At 48.2% G+C, this 19,301-nt stretch overlaps 1 protein-coding gene across 1 annotated transcript in view; it reads right to left on the minus strand.

Annotated features, from left to right (window-relative positions):
• Nucleotides 1–746: 746 nt before the first annotated feature.
• Nucleotides 747–19,301, minus strand: part of LOC129694519 (putative PIP5K1A and PSMD4-like protein) — a 51,526-nt gene continuing 32,971 nt past the window's right edge. Inside the window, exons 17-26 of the mRNA XM_055631236.1 lie at nucleotides 12,989–13,095; nucleotides 11,289–11,429; nucleotides 9,978–10,092; nucleotides 6,834–6,920; nucleotides 5,443–5,511; nucleotides 4,294–4,509; nucleotides 3,385–3,493; nucleotides 2,552–2,683; nucleotides 1,869–1,942; nucleotides 747–1,115 (exon numbers count right to left, since the gene is read on the minus strand). Coding sequence (XP_055487211.1) covers nucleotides 948–1,115; nucleotides 1,869–1,942; nucleotides 2,552–2,683; nucleotides 3,385–3,493; nucleotides 4,294–4,509; nucleotides 5,443–5,511; nucleotides 6,834–6,920; nucleotides 9,978–10,092; nucleotides 11,289–11,429; nucleotides 12,989–13,095 — 1,218 coding nt within the window. The 3' untranslated portion in view covers nucleotides 747–947. The remainder of the gene's footprint in view (nucleotides 1,116–1,868; nucleotides 1,943–2,551; nucleotides 2,684–3,384; nucleotides 3,494–4,293; nucleotides 4,510–5,442; nucleotides 5,512–6,833; nucleotides 6,921–9,977; nucleotides 10,093–11,288; nucleotides 11,430–12,988; nucleotides 13,096–19,301) is intronic.

A 19,301-nucleotide genomic window follows, 5' to 3' on the forward strand; every position in this document is an offset into this window, starting at 1 on the left:
TGCACGGAGGCGGAGGAGAGCTCTTCAGCGCGTCGTCCACAGAGCGCAGAGGATTATTGGGACACAGCTACCAGCCTTGGAGGGAATCTACCACACACGGTGCCTCAGGAAGGCCGTCAGCATCCATAAAGACTCTTCACACCCTTGTAACGGACTGTTTGAACTACTTCCCTTCGGCAGACGTTACAAGGCCTTCTATGCCCGAACCTCCAGACTCAGAAACAGCTTTATTCCCAGAGCTACAGCGGCTCTGAACCGGCCCCCCATTACCCTTGGACTGTCATGTCACACAGCTTATTTATTTATTTTACTTTTCTTTACATCGGTTGGAAGCTGCATACTAAATCTCGTTGCACTGATGTGCAATGACAATAAAATATATTATTATTACAGGTTCACAATCTCTTATCCGAAAACCTTGGGACCAGACACTTTTCGGATTGGAAGATTTTTAGCGTAGATTTTAACGTTTAACGGGTGGCTCAGTGGTAGAGTGCTCGGCTCGTGGTCGCAAGTTTGCGCCTCGATCCCGGCAGTTAAAAATGTTCGGTTTTCAGAATTTCGGATAAAAGATTGTGAACCTGTATTATTATTATTACATGAATCCTTTTTCCCTCCCTTACCTAGTTCATGTACTTTCTCCTCGTTCATACAAAGGCGAGTAAACACTCTAAACTGTACATCATCATGGCTTCATAACCTTGGACATGCGCACACTCTGTCAGTCCCACAGGCCAGCTCCATAAATGCATGAAGTCAGGAATATTTTATTAACATTTCACTGTAGGTCATGTGCATTTCACAGAACATCACAGACGAGAAATAAAAAGATATTGGAGCACTTCTACCATTTGCAGTAACTACTGCAAAATAAAGCAATCTGGACTGTTGTTGCACCAGTTTATATCAGGCAGCAATTTATGAGGCTCTCTAACACAGGCTGGCACTCATTTTTTCTCTTCCTCCTTGTCCTTTTTGCCGTCTTTTGAAGTCTGTGATTGCAAGGAGCCCATGGCGTTGCGAATAGCTTCGTTGTTTGGGTCAACTCCAGGTAGGTTTTCCAACACACTTTGCAAAAACTCGGGGTCCTCCATGACATCATAGTTATCTTCTTCCTATTGAGGATAGGACAAGAGAAGGGATAGGAAAACCATGAGTAAAGACCCTTACATTTGGTCCAATGCTCAGTCTGATTCTGCAGGTTTATGGAGCTTCAAGATCACTTTTGAAATTCTGCTGAGGCCAGATGCTGGAGCGACAGGCATCGGACTGGATGCCTTTTGAGTACCAGCTAAACGGGTATATGTTCTGTGTTGTTTCCCAGGGTCCTGGGATGGAAAACGTGACATGTATGGTGTGGAGTGAAGGAGAACAGGACAGAACAAGTACAGATGGGGAAGGAATGGATGAGCAACAAAAGCAATGAAACTGGACAAGTAACTGTGATCACAGCAGCAGCTGCAGTTGTCAGAGATACCCATTGTTTCTGCTACACAGAAGCAGCATCTGTGGTGGGCTTCTCAGGAACAAAAGCTGCTGGCTCTTTGGGTGGTCAGTTTGTGAAATCCATTGCTAGACAGCTGTGGAGGCCAAGTCATTGGGTATTTTTAAAACAGATTGATAGGTTCTTGATTAGTAAAGGATTCAACGGTTACAGTGAGAAGGCAAGAGAATGGGGTTGAGAGGGGAAAAGAGATCAGCCATGATTGAATGGTGGAGCAGACACGATGGGAAGAATGGCCTAATTCTGCAGTTGAGAGTTGGGGGTTGACGGTGGGGTGATTGGAGCCCAAGTGATGCTGAGAAGGGTGGGGAGGGGCAGGGCGGGAGGTTGAGGTGTCGGATGCACCTTGAGGAGTTGGTTATACCTTGGCTGTAGCTTCTGATGTATCCATGGCAGTCCCAGCATCCATGCTGGATAAATCTGCAGCACTCCCGAATTCTAAGGAAGAACAAAAGTTAAACATTTTCCTGATTTCCTTCAACAAAATGTTCCTGGTTGGAATTCAATAAGCCCAGCACACTAGCTGATCAAGGCACTGAGGAAGGGGCAGTGGCAGGAGCGTGTCGTGGTCAGGAAGAATGGTGGGGTTAGAAGTACACTCTCAGAGTGCAATGTCCTCTCTGAAGTGGAGAGCTCTAACTGGTATCTCTGGACAAAATTCATCCATGAGCCAGTATTCAAAGAAAATGACTGTATAAGCCATTTACTGACATCTTCAGAGGCGTTGGGAGTCTTTCTGCAGGCAAGCTGGATGCATCATCTACACTATGGACACATTCAGCGTGCTTCCTTGTCAGGGAAACACTTGGGGATGACCTGAGGCCGTGCAATGTGTTGGAGTAATGCAATTTTTATAACCACCAGGACAAGAGGAAAGGTGGCTGCTTGAAAGAGTGAGAACGTTCAGGGTCTGTTAGAGAGGAAGAGTTGGATCACACCATGCAGGGCACGCATGTTTACGGGTCACAATATAGACGCATTAGGAAAGACTGAGGGGTTGAGGCATTTGGATCAAAGGGACTCGGAAGACATTCTCCATGTGTGTACCGGCAGCCTGGAGGGACATCTGCATGGCGTAGGCAATCTGCTCCTCCTCTGTCATGCTGCTGATATCTGGCAGCCCAGTCTCCGGGGATTCCTGTTGGTTTATTGACATCTTCAGAAGGGCATCATCCGGTTCTGAAAGGAAATAAGAAGTTTATCACTATGTATCCAGACGAGCTGCTCGCACACATTCCCCAGCCTCCCTCATTCACCCAGACCCCCTACTGCTGCAATCACTTACCCACATCCCCCCTCCCCACTCCAGCTGCTCCCCCCCTCACCCCGTCGCCCACATTCCACTCCAGCTGCCCCCCCCCCCCACCCTCATCCAGACAGACTCCAGCTGGCCAGAGATAGGGACATGGAGCGTGTCACCGCATCAACAAACAACTGAGACCATAGAGCCCAGCACTAAGATTCCCGAACAGAAGTGCTGGAGACGACTTTCAGAATTATTCCAAGTGTGAATTGAACAGTTTTGATCACAAGAACGGACACAAAGCAGGGGGAGTGAATGAACTAATTGTTATTGCTCTTTCAAATGGTCAGCATGCCTCCACTGCACTGTAAAGTTCACCAATCTGATGATCTGGAGTAAGAGCATCCCTCCATGGCCTTAGAGGTCAAGGCTAGCTTTAATAGTTGATCTGCCTTAGGAGGAAGGAACCATGGACTCAGTCACCACAGTGTAGTCACGGCCAGCATGATCAAGAGATGGTTCCCTCCTACAGCTAGCCCACCACAACACTGCTGCTCCTCATGGGGTCTACTGCCCACTAGTTTCAGCAGCTGCACACAAGACACAGACCCCCTCCCCCTCTCAGCAAAGGCCCCACCGTCACCAGTTGGAGTCACAATTCCCGCCTCCACGGCCGACACAGCAGCCGCTCGCCTGGCCTCCTCTTCCTGTCGCTGCCGCTGTTCCTCCATCGACACACGCAAAGCCTGCGGGAAGTTCAACACAACATGGATGGAGACGACTTCATGTCTTCAACCGCCTACAAATAAACAGCATCACCCCTGCCACAGTGGAGAAATGCCCCAACAGACTCTCCCACACCAGTTTAAAGCCAATTAGAATTAATTTGAGGTCAGTCAGGTAATAAGGGTAAATACAGCGACCAAACTGAAGCAAGATAAAATAGTTTAACATCTGACATTGACACGAAAACCAAAACAAGGGAGAAATAGCCAGGGAGACTGTAGTTCAACTCTTCTATCACTGACTACATGTTATTTTATATACAACTGACAGGGCAGCAGTTTTGATCTGATGTCATGCAGCAAAAATGATTTCACTGCATGCACTGGAAGCAAGGCACTGAGTCACTGCATCTCTCTGTCAATGTTCACTGTGGTATTGCTGAAGACTGCTTGCAGCTTTCATTTTCTTATCAAGGGTATACTTGCCACTGAAATATGTGAGCTTCTGACAACTTGCTGGTCAGGCTCAGAAGATGAGGCAAGTAATTTAGTTCTGAGAGGAGAAGAAATCACTCTACTCTGCGGATGGTGAAGCTGTGGAATTCCCTCCAGAAGCAGTGGAGGGTGTCCTGAATATATCCAAGGAGATAGACAGCTTTCTAAGAGGTACCAAGGGGAATGGGGAGAAGACAAAAATACGGGCAGAGGGGCAAGATCAGCTGGGATTGTGTTGAATGGTGGAACAGGCTCGAAGGCCTTAATGCCTCAGCCCAGCTCCAACTTTTCCAGCTTTCATGAGAAGGAAAACAACATCTGCTTACCAGGGCCAGCTCCGGGTCGGCACTGGGGTCCACACCAAACTCAAAGTCACTGGCTCCAAGTCCCAGCATGGTGCCTCCTTCTCCAGCTAGAATGGGGGAGCTGATGAGAGCATCTGCAAGGCTTGGGCCTGGGGGCACTGTCACCAGATGGGAGCCCGTTCCATCCTTTCCATTCAGGGCGTTGATGAAAGCTGTTAACTTGTCCGTGTTCGCTTCCTGAAGGCGAGAGTGCTGTTATATTCAAGTTACAAAGAGAAGGGCAGATGGGACAAGAGGGTAAAGAAATGAGCAGCTCAAAGCTGTCTGCCCAAACAACCTCCAGTGCTGCCTTTTAGGCAAGTGGCAGTACAAGTAGAGAGGATGGTAAAGAAAGGTAGTAGACTTGCCGTTATCGGTCCATGTATTGGATATAAAGGTTAGGAAGTCATATTACAGTTGTATAAAACATTACAGAGACCACTTTTGGAGTATTGTGTGCAGTGTGGTGGAGACTTTGGAGAAGGTGCTGAAGAGATTCACAAGATGCTGCCTCCATTAGAGCTTTTAGCTATAAAGAGAGGCCAGACAAAGTTAAATTATTTTCTCTGGAGCATTGGCGATTGAGGGGAGACCTGATAGTTTATAAAATTATGAGATGCGTAGATAGGGTATATAGTTTATAGTTTAGAGTGTTTCGTCTGACTGTAAATGTCAAATACTAGAGGCATTGGTTTAACGTGAGAGGGGGAAAGTTTAAAGAAGGTGTGTGGGGCAAATATTTGATTGTCATAGAAAGTTGGCGGAATTTGCTGCTAGGGGAAGTGTGAAGCAGATATGATCCCACTGTCTGAGAAACATTTAAATAGGTAGGAATAGAGGAATACAGATCATGTATAGGGATATGGAATGTGTTCAGTTCCGGATTGTCGTTGGAGCAGATATGGTGAGCCAAAGGGCCTCTTTTAAGTTTTGTCATGCTCTTTTTTAAAAAAAAACATTTGCATCAACTGCTATTATCCTAGGTTTTGAGTTCCCATCAAGGGACCAGAATCACATCAAATGTGTGACGGGTTTTGTTACATTCCACCACCTCTAATGTACACTCTGCTTCCCTGGTTCACAAGACCACCATCCCACCCAATCCCTCTTCCGCACTCTGCCATGACTCACCTCCTCTCCAAAGTTCACAATATCCACATTCACCTTCTCCTTCTTCAGCCTCTTGGCCAGTTTGATCAACTGCAAGGAGCAGAGCACAGCAAACGATTGAATACACAGGCCTGGCGTGCTCGCCTCCCACCCCATCTCAGTCCAGTCCCATGCAGTGGCCAGACACTGGCACTACTGCCTTTTGATGTCCAATTCAAGTGTCCACTTGACCATGGTGCAATACAGAACACCTGGGTGGGCTCCTTACAAAGGAATAGAATCCATTCCCTTCCCAGATGCTGCCTGACCTGTTGAATTCTACCAGCACGTTGTGGCAGGCTGAGGAATCGCTATCTAGACGCGGAGATCTAGTCTAGTACAGTACAGTACAGGGGATTCCTGCCTCAATAACAGCCTCACACACAAGCTTGGCATCATTCTGCAGATTCACTGGCTGGCTGGTTAGGGCAACAGCGTCTGCATTATCCAGCATTAATCAGGTCAGAAGGGGAACACTCAGGGTGGCTGTTGTCACAGCCACAGTGAGATCTGCCACGGGAAACAAACCGGCATTGGTGTCATGGCACTCGACAATCTGTCATCGCCGACTGGAGTGAAGTTGGACACGGTCCCTTCAAACTCACAACCACCTGACTGAGACAAGAGTGCGCTAAGGATGGCCAGAGGTTTATTAATCAATTTATGAGTATTTACAGAGCATCAGAATCAGCAGGATTCAGGAACAATCACACAATCTAGCAGTACTGAACTAATGCCAAGAAAATGGACCATATTACACCTGTCCTTAAATCTTTGCACTGGCTCCCTGTGTGTAAGAGGATAGATTTTAAAATTCTGTTACTGACCTACAAGGCACTGAATGGTCTAGGTCCAAAATACATCTCTGACCTACTTGTTGTATATGAGGCGCCTAGACTCCTCAGGTCTTCAGGGACAGGTTTACTCTGTGTTCCCAGGGTCAGAACTAAAAAGGCTGAAGCAGCATTCTGTTTTTATGCTCCACACCTGTGGAACAAGCTCCCTGAACACCTGAGGTGTGCACAGACTGTAAGCGCATTTAAATCAGGCCTAAAAACACTGTTGTTTACTATAGCTTGTCCATAACCCGACATGCAGGTAATCTTAACCGTCTAATTTTAACCCCCTTTATGTGCTTCTTAAAATCGTTTTATTGTTTCATTGACGTTGTTTTATTATTCATACATTTGTCGTATTGCTTATTTTGCAATTTTTAATTATTGACTATTTTATTTTTTCTTTCCTGTAAAGCACCTTGAATTGCTGTTTGCACAAAGGTGCTATATAAATAAACTTGCCTTGCCTTGCCTAATGCGGGAGAAGTCAAACTCAAAGGAATGACCACCTGGGGAAATAACCATGCAGTTACTTACGTCCTTCTCATTGTCTTCCACAGGGCTTCCAACAAACACAATGATCCGTGTTTTGTGGTTCTTCCCCTGACGATGTTTAAGAGCCAACTGGAAGAGAGTTTAAGAATCAGAGTACAGATAGAGTTTGCTTGGCCCCTCATGCACCACGCACATCTCATCATGTAGTGCAGTGCTTCGACAGTGGAGTGGACCGCTGGAGGCCATGCAACATCCTGGCGCTACTCTAAGATGCCGAGCACTTGTGCAGTGTACAGCAGTGGAGCAGAAGCGAACATCACCACGGACGGTTACGTGTGGCTTGCAACGCCGCTAGGAAAACAGACCTTCATGATCAGATCAAGATCCCTGCACTTACAACAGGTAGGACTTGAAAATGGCAGCAAACTGGTGACTCTGTATACTGTCTCAGTGTACTACTGCAATTCACTTGTACTGTATGTGAGATGCTTATTTAATATGTATCTGTTCTTGAGTATAGTGATAATTTGGACAGAACTGTATACAAAAAAGAATTTCACTGTACCTCGGTACATGTGACAAATAAGGCACCATACCATGTACCATTGTCCCGTTCCTTACTCTTGCTAAAGAGATGATAATTATTGATAAATTAAGTCAGGAATTCGGGAGGACCTCCCGTTTGTGAGATAGTGCCAAGAAAATGGAACCATCCTATCAACAATTAGAAAGCAGTTCTGAGCTGCTCCCTACCTCAGTGGAGACACTCGGACTGGAAGAAGTGTATCAAATAGGATACACAGTCAGAACCCATTTTCTCCCAAGACTAGAGAGTATAGTCATAAGGTGAGAGGGGAAAATAAAATGGAGATGTGCACGACAGGTTTTGAATTAACATAGTGGGGGTCTGGAACACATTGCCAAGTGTGGTTGTGGAGGCAGATACAAAGGTGGCGTTTAATAGGCTCATGGATTAGCAGGGAATGGAGGAGATTAGATCAGTTCAGCACAATAGGGCAGATGAGATCAGCTCAGCACAAGCATTGTGGGCCAAAGGGCCTCTTCCTGCACTGTTCTATCTTCTACGTCTCAACCAATAAAGGTACACATACCATATGCGTTTACCACTCTATCTACCTGTGTTACCTCTCAGAGTTATGGACGGACCTCAAAGTGCAAATACTCACATTTATTTGGATTAACTCCACCTGCATTTCCACCCATTTCTGTAGATGATCTATATCTTCTACGTAGTAGGCGGCGCGACTCTGGTCAGCAGCGGCCTCTGCAGCCTGTCCGCGTTTTTATTATTTTTTGTCTGTGTTTTTATGTAGTTTTTGTTATTTTATGTTGGGGTGTGTGTGTGGGGGGGCGGGGGGGGGGGGAAACTTTTGAACCTCTCCCTGCACTGGAGACCCGACCTTTTCTCGTCGGGTCTCAGTTGTCGTTGGGGCCGCAACGAGGAGCGGCCTCCAACGGGAAGAAGCCGGGGACTCTGGTGCCGACTCACCGTCGCCATCGCGGAGCTGGCCGAGACCGGAGCGGTTGGAGCGGTGGAGGAGCGCTGCCGCTGCCGCTGCCGCTGCCGCTGCCGCTGCTGCCGATGCCGCTGCTGCTGCTGATGCGAAGGCAGGCTGCTACTGCGGGTCTGCGGACGGCGGCACCGGGAGCCCACGGATCCCTGGAGGGAGACCGCTTTTCGGGGCTCCTGCAACGGCGACTTCTCCCGCCCGAGTTGCGGGGTTGAAGAGCTCCTGGAGCGGGGCCTAACACCACTGCCCCGCGCGGCTGGAATGGCCGCGGGACTCTGCGAGCGCACACCGGGGGCTCCAACACCAAGACCCGGTGTGCGACCTCGCACCACCCGGCGTGGCTTTAATGGCCGCGGGACAATCGCCATCGCCAGCCGGGGGCTTTGACTTTGACTGTGACATCGGGGGGGGGGGGGGGGGGAGAGTGCAGTGGAGAGATAAGTTTTTTTTGGCCTTCCATCACAGCTATGTGATGGATGTTTATGTAAAATGTAATTATGTTGTGTCTGGGGTCTATTTGTGTGTAATGTATGGCTGCAGAAACGGCATTTCATTTGGACCTCCAGGGGTCCAAATGACAATTAAATAGACTATTGACTATTGATATCCTGCAGCATATTTTGACATCTACCTCACTGACGGAAACTCTATAATTTTGGTATTTGTCTGCAACCAACCCATCTACATCCAATTCGCAGATTGCACAAGTAGCAGACATCCCATCAACGATCCCTGTGCAATGTCACTGGTTAGCCTGCCAGCCAGAATAACATCCTTCAACCACAACTCTTCTACGAGCAAGCCTGTTCTGAATCCAAAAGTCCAAACCTCGCTGGATTCCATGCATCTCAATCTCTTGGATTAGTTCTCCATAGAACATAGAATAGCTCCATAGAGCACAGAAACGGGCCTTTTAGCCTACAATGCCCTTGCCGAGCATGATGCCATAAAACTAATCTCCTTTACCCTCCATGTGGTCCATATCCCTCCATTCCCCATACTGATGTGCCTACCATAAGGAACTTTATCGTGCCTTAATAAACCATCATTGCCCTACCCACTTCAATTAACTTTGGAACCTCAAAATACTCACAGGTTCGCAAGACATAACCTGCCACGGATGAAGCCATGCTGACTGTCCCTTTATGTCTATTCTCTCCCAAATGTCCCAAAGAATCTCTGCCACTAACACAACGTTTGCCAGCCTATGATTTCCAGGATTATTCCTACTTCCCATCTTGATCAAAAGCACAACAAAGGATACTATCCAGCCCTCTGGGATTTTGCCTGTGTCAAGAGAAGACACAAAGATTTTTCTGAAGGTCCCTACATTTTGCAAGGCCTCTGCAAAAAGCTGCTGACACCGAGTCAACTAAGGATATCAAACTGAGACAAAGTTGAGTCATTTGAGATAAGATGGATACGGAACACGGTGCTGGAGAAAAAAAACAGTAGCTATGATTGTTGAATGGTATAACAGGCTTAGTGTGTTGGGGGGAGGGGAAATAAATGAATTACGTTCTTGGCTTCTCCTCTCCTGAAATGACGTGGACACACCGTCTTGCTCATTGTGGGAGTTCCTAAAGTGAGAGTGAGCAGAGTTCGAATGGAACCTGTAGAGTGCTGAAGTTTGCTCAACAAAGGTCTCACTTACGTGGGCAACTCGGATACCAGTGCAGAAGCTGATTTTCCCAGTGGGCTGCACAGCATGAAGCTTGGAGAGAATCCGACCTGTGTCAGGCGTTAAGGTGGTGAGCACCTCACAGTTACTGCAAACAGACGAGAGAAATGAGAAATTAGATGATCACATTGTTGGGATGTGCCACAGGCTCCCAAATAGTCAACAGAAATTAGAAGAACAAATATACCAGGAGATTACACATAGCTACAAGACTAATAGGATTGTCACAGTAAGGGATTTTAACATTCCCAATATAGACTGGAATTGTCATAGTGCCAAGGGCTGAGACGGGGTGGAATTTGTCAAATGTGTTCAGGAAAGGTTCCTCAGGCAATATGTAGAGGGCTCGACAAGGGAGAGGGCAAGAGACCTTTAGTGTTTCCAGCTAAACGATATCCTTCCAAGAACTGGGATATCACGCTGTATACATTGACAGCCTTACAGCCCAAAACCCAGCAATCGTGGGGTTATCTGCAAACTTACCAACCAACCCATCTGCATGTATGTCCAAGTTGCTGGATATAATGATTTTCACAACAGTGGAAGTGGTGGCTGCTTATTACATGGAGCTGGGCTGTCACATTCTTCACAGCAAGTCCGACACGGGCAACAGGTCCTACACGGGTATCACCCCTCCACCCGCAGCAGGTCCTACACGGGTATCACCCCTCCACCCACAGCGGGTACTACACGGGTAGCACCCCTCCACCCGCAGCAGGTTCTACACGGGTAGCACCCCTCCACCCACAGCGGGTACTACACGGGTAGCACCCCTCCACCCGCAGCAGGTTCTACACGGGTAGCACCCCTCCACCCGCAGCAGGTTCTACACGGGTAGCACCCCTCCACCCACCCACACACGGGTAGCACCCCTACACGGGTACTACACGGGTAGCACCCCTCCACCCACAGCAGGTCCTACACGGGTAGCACCCCTCGACCCACAGCAGGTTCTACACGGGTAGCACCCTTCCACCCACAGCAGGTTCTACACGGGTAGCACCCCTCCACCCACAGCAGGTTCTACACGGGTAGCACCCCTCCACCCGCAGCAGGTCCTACACCCGCAATCTTTGCAGAGGTTTGTTACAGCTATACTTCTTTCAACAGGCCCCATTCCACTGATGGCTTCATCAGTTCCACAATGGTTTCCTCAATTTGGGAACACCAAGGAACATAAAGCAGTGAGAAACCCCAAGGCCAAGTGAAATGGCATAGCAGAAGATGTAAGGTCATGTGACTAAATCATCCACCCAAGAGATACATTAAAGATTGGTGACTTACTTGGCGAGTGTAATGAGCCCAACGTTGTTCTCAGGATTGCTCCGTGTTTTGGAATGGCAAACGATGTTGACAGCATCCTGCTGTGCCTGCAGTCTGGTTGGCAGGAAGTCTCCATTCCTCATATATTCACTGTTGTCAACACTGTAACAAACCAGCAGAGGTGGCTGTTAGAAAGGAGCAGAGACTAGTATGGCATCAAGCTCAGAGGGAAGGTCGTCCACCAACCCAAAATATTCAGTGTACCTCTCTGACCCATCTATATCCAAGCAATCAGCCAAACAATTTTGTGTTATAGATGTATTGAGATACAGTGGCATAGTGCTGGAGCTGCTGCCTCACAGCACCAGAGACCCGGTTTGATCCTAACTACAGTTGCTGTCTGTACAGAATTTGCACGTTTTCCCTGTGACCGCTGGTTTTCTCTGGGATCTCCGTTTTCCTCCCACATTCATGGTGGTGCAATGGTAGAGTTGCTGCCTTACAGCAAATACAGTGCCGGAGACCCGGGTTCGATCCTGATAAGGGGGGGCTGTCTGTATGGAGTTTGTACGTTCTCCCCATGACCTGCGAGTTTCCTCCAAGATCTCTGGTTTCCTCCCACACACCAAAGACGAACAGATTTGTAGGTTAATTGGCTTGGTAAATGTAAAAATTGTCCCTAGTGAGTGTAGGATAGCGTTAATGTGCGGGGATCGCTGGTCGACGTGGACAGGTGGGCCGAAGGGCCAGTTCCCACGCTGTATCTCTAAACTCCAAATTGCAGATTTCTAGGTATATATAAAATTGCCCCAGTGTCTAGTGAACAGATGCTAATTGGTCAGCGTGGTCTCAGTGGGCCTGCTTCCATGCTGTATCTCCAAAACTAAAAGAAAAATCAAAGAGGAACATAGATATAGTCTCCCCTGCTGCTGCCCCCCCCCCCCCCCCCCCCATGTTTAACCACATGTGATTTTTTCTATTACAAATCTCAAATTGTGGAGTAGAGGCAAATAAATAAATGATGGGTCTTTGTCCCAAACATTGTGGAGGGCACTGTACAACTGCAACATGACCTCCCAGCTTGTATACTCAATACTCCCGATCTACAATGAACCTGCGCTCCTACATCCCTCTGCTCCACTCCACTAGCCAGAGGCCGACCGTCCTGTCCTGCCCTGCCCTGCCCTTGTTAGACGTCCCCATATGTAACACCTCACGCTTCTTTCTCTGTATTAAATTCCACTTGGACGGGACAGGGTTAGAGGGACGAGGTCGGGGTGGGGGAGCCGGGCCGGGGGTGGGGGAGCCGGGCCGGGGGTGGGGGAGCTGGGCCATGGGCCGGGGGTGAGGGCGAGGGAGCGGGCAGGGGGGGTTGGGGGAGCCGGGGCCGGGGGTGGGGGTGGGGGCAGGGGGGCGAGCCGGGGTGTGGGGGTGGGGTGAGGGAGCCGGGGGTGGGGTGGGGGTGGGGGGGCCGGGGGGTGGGGTGGGGGTGAGGGAGCCGGGGGTAAAGGGGGGGGGGGGGGGGCGGGGGGCAGGGGGTGGGGGAGCCGGGCCGAGCAGCTGATGCCGTGGCCCAGTCACAGGCCTCATCCTGGGCGCTGAGTCACGGAGCGGCCGGAGCGCAGGGTCGGGTGCCCGGGGGACCGGGTACTGAGGGGGGGGGGGGGGGGCGGGGGGGACCGGGTACTGACTGAGGGGGGGGACCGGGTACCGGGCCTCACCAGACCATCGTACTCTCCAGAACCATCTCGAAGCTTCTCCACCGATCCTCTGCCCAAAGATCTTTGCCTTTGCCCGCCGTGAGCGCGCCGCCCATTGGTCGGAGTTGTCACCAATCAGCGGCTGTTTTACTGCGTGGCCGCGAGGCCCCTCCCACAGCGCGAGACGATGTTGCCAACAGCGGTGAGAGTCAAGGGGGTGACGCTGCTCCCATTGAGGAGCATGGCTGGCTGGCTGGCTGGCTGGCTGGCAGGGAGGGAGACAGGCTGGCAGGCTGGCTGGCTGGCTGGCAGGGAGGGAGGTTTGTGGACGAGTTTCAGGGAGATGGCCACAACAAGGGTTCTTTCAGGTCGGCTAGTCACAGGGAGACGCAGACAAGTAGTAGCGGGTAAAATCAAAGGGAAACACAAAATGCTGGAGGCAGCATCCGCGGAGTTACTCCAGCATTTTGTGTCTACCTTCGATTTAATTTATTATTGTCTTTTACCGACCAATGTCACTTTTATCTTTTTTTAACCTTAATTTTATCCTTGTAATATCATTGCTGAGGTGACCCGTTGTCTTGTCAAAAACATTTCATTTTACGGTTGACCCTGTGTTAACTGAACTAAACCAACATCTGCAGTTCTTTCCTATACATTGGGTGGCAGTGTGAGCTGCGAGGAGGATGCTATGAGGCTGCATGGTTGACTTCAATTCAACTTTAATGTCATTGCACAAATACGAGTATGGGTACAACGAAATGCAGTTTAGCGTCAGTCCATAGTATAGTGCAATATAGAAATAAAAATACAGAATAATCAAACAATGTGGACGGAGAGACTGGAAAAGTCTATCGGCGGGACTCCGAGTTCAGCAATGTGATGGTATTATTGTAGAAGCTGTTCCTCATCCTACTGGTACGAGACCTGAGGCTCCTGTACTGCCTCCCTGATGGGAGGAGGGCAAACAGTCCATGGTTAGGGTGGGAGGGGTCTTTAATGATCTTCCCGGCCCGTCGCAGACACCGTTTTCGGTGGACTTGGTGGCATGTTCCCGATGTTGTGGGTGTCCAAAAACAGTGGCCATAGTTTAAGAATAAGGGGTAAATCATTTAGAGATAGATAGATATGCCATTTATTGTCACTATACATGTACAGTGAAACTGAAAGCTGCTCGTACTCAGTGCATACATACAATTTAGCACAAAAAACAAGAAACAGAAAAAACAAAAAACGTGGGGGGGGGGGGAAATAGGTGCACAAATTCTGCGGCGCTACATACATATATACAGATGGAAGTCCTTGTTGGGCGGTGTAGAATGGAGCTGAGGAAACACTTTTTCAGAGTTGTGAGTCTGTGGAATTCTGTCTGAGGGCACTGGAGCCTTGTTCTCTGGATATTTTCAAGATAGCTAGATAGGGCTCTTAAATGATTGATAGAATTTATTGCCACACAACCAGGGTCGGTGGAATTTTGGGTTGTCAACAGCGGTACAATAATAAAGAACACACAACCACAATAAAAAATATAACACAAACATCTACCACAGCATTCATCACTGTGGTGGAATGCACAGAACTTGGCCAGACCTCCTCCATTTTCCCCCGTGGTCGGGACCTCCACCCTCCGCAGCCGTTGCTGCGGGCGTCCAGATGGTAAGGGGCAAAGTCAAATGCAAGGTAAGTCCAGGATCGGTAGTAGTTGGCCGCGGGCCGGCAGTGATTGCTTCTTCTTCCTCCGGGTCCCCCACGAGGGATCCCGGGCTGTAGACGCCGCGCCAGCTGGAGCTGTGCAGACCTCGGCTTCAGGCTGCCGGCTGCCCCGGGCCAGCGAAACGGAGCGCTCCCCTCCAGCGGGGGCTCACCCGCTCCACGCTGCGCCCGCCGCTGAAGCCCCGGGCGCGTCTCTGGGAAAGGCCGCGCCGATACTTGCTGTTAGGCTACGGGGGAGGCGACCTGGAAAAAGTCGGCTCTCCATGGAAGAGGCGGCCAAAACGGTTTCCCCTTACCCCCCCACACAAAACACACCGAGAAACATCAAAAACATACTTTAAAACATACTATTTTTTTTTAAGTTGAAGAATCGCTTCTCATCGGAATGCCCTCTCCATCGACTCCTTTAAGTCTAGACTTAAAACCTATTTCTACTCACAAGCGTTTCTTGAGGTCCTCTGAGGGAGCGCTGTATGTATGCATTGTTAGATCTACGTACCATTGTATGTAGCACATTAGTACCTGCACTGATGTTGGTCAATGAGAGTTGTTTTTAAATGTGCTATAGAAATAAAATTGACTTGACAAAGATAGCGGAGTCAGGGGATATGGGGAGAAGGCAGGAACGAGGTACTGATTGGGGATGATCAGCCATGGTCACACTGAATGCCGGTGCTGGTTCCAAGAGCCAAATGGCCTACTCCTGCACCTATTGTCTATTAGGTTGAGTGAGTGGGCAGAAGCATGACAGATACAGTATAATGTGGATAAATGTGAGGTAATCCACTTTGGTGGCAAGACCAAGAAGGCAGATTATTATCTGGTGTCAGATTAGGAGAAATGGAGGTGCAACGAGACCTGGGTGTGCTTGTACATCAGTCACTGAAAGTAAGCATCAGGTACAGCAGGAGGTGAAGAAAGCCAGTGGCATGCTGGCATTCATTGTGAAGAGGATTTGAGTTTTGGAGCAAAGGAGTTGGACAGGGCCCTGGTGAGATCGCACCTAGATTATTGTGTGCAATAATGGTCTCTTAATTTGATAAGAACATTATTGCTATTGAGGGAGTGCAGCATTGGATCACCAGATTAATTCCTAGGATGGCAGGACTGATGCATGATGAAAGAATGGAGCAGCTGGGATACTATACTCTGGAGTTTAGAAAGATGAGAAGGGATCTTATTGAAGCATTAAGATTATTAAGGGTTTGGCCACGCTAGAGGCAGGAAACATGTTCCCAATTTTGGTAGAGTCCAGAACCAGAGGCCGAAGTTTAAGAATAAGGGGACGGCCATTTAGAAAGGAGACGAGGAACCACTTTCACACAGTTGCTACTTTCAAGAGAGAGCAAAGGGCTCTTAAAGATAGCGGAGTCTGGGGATATGGGGAGAAGGCAGGAACGGGTTACTGCTTTTGGATGATCAGCCATGATCACATTGAATGGTGGTGCTGACTCGAAGGGCCCAGTGGCCTACTCCTGCACCTATTTTATATGTTTCTATGGATACATTGGGGTGGGTCAACCTATTTTGAAACTCTAATCATGAATCGGTGCACTGGAGGGGGAGGGGTGTGGGAGATGGGAGTCGGGTGTAAAGGATGGAGGGGGTTGGGGTGGAGTGTCCCTCCCTCCTGGAGTGGCCCATCCTGCCTTGCGAGTGCATTGTGACGTCATCAGGACTTTTTCCTCACAAAATAGGCGAGTTTGAAGAAATTGGGGCGATTTTTAAAAATTTCAATGATTAATAACTGCGGAAATGCGACGGGAAGATGTTTATCGGCACCACGGGAAAAATGTGAGTAGGGTGTGTGAAAATAAGAAGGCTGTGGCCTAGCGTTTGGAAGATAATAGGAATTAACCAGATTGACAGACACAGAGACACACCGTGGGCACAAGCAAGACAAAGACTTTAGGTTAGTTATATAGAGATAGGGAACTGTTTGGTTCAGAGCAGACAGACATTTTAGTGACCATAAAATAGCTTTTTTTGCCTCCCTGGTACTTGGGTCATGGAAGTCACTGAGCAAACGACCTCAAGACATTCTGAGAAAGGAGAGCAGCGAGAGGCTGTGGTGCACACTGATGACATAATCAAGACGACAGAGGTATAATAAAGGAACTGGCTCAAATTAAAACACTAAATTAGAGTAAGACAAATATTGATGGAACTAGACCAGAACTTCCATGAGTTTAAAGATGAGCCTATTCAGTATTGTGATGCTGAAAGCTGAGCTGTCGTCAAGGAATGGCATCCTGGCATAAGTGCTCGTATTGTCAGGTAATCCAAAGCCGATGGCAGCCTCCGTGTATCTATTTTTTCCTTTATGCAGATTTCACAGGGTCGAGATTGCCCAGGGTTGGTGTGATATGGGCCCCATATCAATCTTTCAAAACACTTCATTATGGTCCGTGATAGAGCTACTGGGCAGTAGTCATTAAGACCGATAACTTTACTTTACTTGGGGGCTGGAATGATGGAAATTTCCGTGAAGCAGGTAGGGACAGTAATCAGTTGAAGTTAGAGGATGATGATGACAACCAATAGTTGCCAGTTGATTGGTGATGGAATTAAAGAAATGGAATTAAGCAACAGGCATGGAGGTGACGACATGGAACAGCAACGCCAGTCCAGAGCAAAGATGCGTAGAATCCAGCACCTGCACTTCCTTATGTCCACAGACCAAAAATGTTGGCCAGTTTCTAACCTGAACACCAACTGCAAAATAATTAACATTTACTGAAGTCAAATGCCTGCTTTGGAAACTTCACCCCTGGATCAGCTGGCACTTTCCCAACATTGATATATCCCAATTAAAACCATGCAGACAAACATTTGGTAAACTTTCCATTTATATACAGATACAAAGTTGATGAAAAGTTAAATATTTCAATGTTCACAAAAATCTAGACAGTACAAATTAAATATGCGTTACTGTTACCTCAGTGTTGAGCAATTGGCAATGAGCATAATGAAAGCAGCCACACAGGCCCAAGACAGAAGACACGTTTCATTCAGAGGCACTGCTCCTTGAGCCACAGTGGCACCACCCTAACCATCCACATCCCCAGCTGCCCCAGATAGGTTAGACATTGGACACCGTACAGAGCCCTTCTAATAGACATCCTGATTATTTCCTCTCACAAGGGCAGCACCAACAAAAGCCATGGCTGGCAATGACAATAAGGGGAAAGGAAGAATCAATCCTCCAGAGCTTATTCCAGGGTTCCACCCACCCCTCCACCCCATCCAGCAGGGTTGTTCATTTCGGACTCTTGCTCTGAAGAATAATCCAAAATCTCCCACTGACTTTTACATTATTTAAATTTTACAACCAAAGCTACAAAAGGGATATTTCCCTTCAGGGTGGTGAGAGGGAAAGCGAATCACTGTACCCAACGTGGCAGTACATCCTTCCCACCCCTACATTAGTAACAGTATCAAACCCTTTACCCACAACGTCCTATGTAGAATTTCAAAACCAAGGGTGTAGAATTTGTACAGCTGCAATAAAATATGGTGTTATTCCCCAAAAGACGAGTGCCCAAGTTAATATGAACTGGAGACACAACCCTCCCCTTCCTTTACTCAAATGTCACACCAGCTGTAAAATGTCCCACACTTCTGTCAGAAGCAGACAAATGTTTCATCATTAATACCAAGACCAACATTAGAGCTTGTTGCATTCACACAGTAACTGGATACAGTATTTTGTATTAAAGTTGCTTTAATGCATAACCATACCTCCATTCCAGAGCCAGGGAGGCAACATGACTTTATCTGCAATTAAATCTGAATGGCACTGCACCATTGGTATATTAGTGGTTAATTGAACCAGTTCAGAGGTGGAAATTGAGTGCTGCATGTCCAGACCAGGCAGAGATCAGAGTTTATACACTGCTGCATCACAGTGAGCCATTTGGCCCATCGTGCCCGCACCAGCACTACAATAAATACTGACAGAGCATCTGGACAATGCAACACTGGCAAACAGGCCAGTCACCCAAGGCACTGGGCAGTGAAATGCTGTCTCAACTTCTTGCCCCCTCAGGATTTCACAAAGCACTTCACAGGCAGGGCAGTGAATCACTGATATTACATAGAATTGTGATAGGCTATTTTTACATGGCAAGATCCCAAAAATCAGCAACGTGATTGAATATAAATAACCCCAAACCAACATTCCCTCGAGTCAACATTTGTGCTCAAGATATTTGATTGAGAGAGAAATGTCAGGCCTGGAGCTGCCTGCTTCTTATATGCCTACTGACCCAGAATATCAACATTGTGCCACTACAAAGTGCTTGCGCGAGGAGATGCAAACATGGGGAGATACAGGAAAACCCCGGCATGTGTGCTCTGCAAATGTGCCAAATGTGCAGTGGTCTTTCATAAAATAACAGACAGCAGTTCCTGGGATCTCCCTTCTCTTGCTCAGATTACAGAATAGAGGCCGCTGCTAATCAGTGCTGTGGTGGTGGTAGGGGGCTGAAGTGTGACGAGGGTAAATGGTGCCAGCCACTTTGCAGTCTACAGCATTGGCTGGAACAGGGTACAGATTTTGACAGGGATGATCAGCCATGATCATATTGAATGGCGGTGCTGGTTCTACTCCTGCACCTAA

The sequence above is a fragment of the Leucoraja erinacea genome, unplaced genomic scaffold, assembly GCF_028641065.1.
Source record: "Leucoraja erinacea ecotype New England unplaced genomic scaffold, Leri_hhj_1 Leri_69S, whole genome shotgun sequence".
NCBI lineage: Eukaryota > Metazoa > Chordata > Chondrichthyes > Rajiformes > Rajidae > Leucoraja > Leucoraja erinaceus.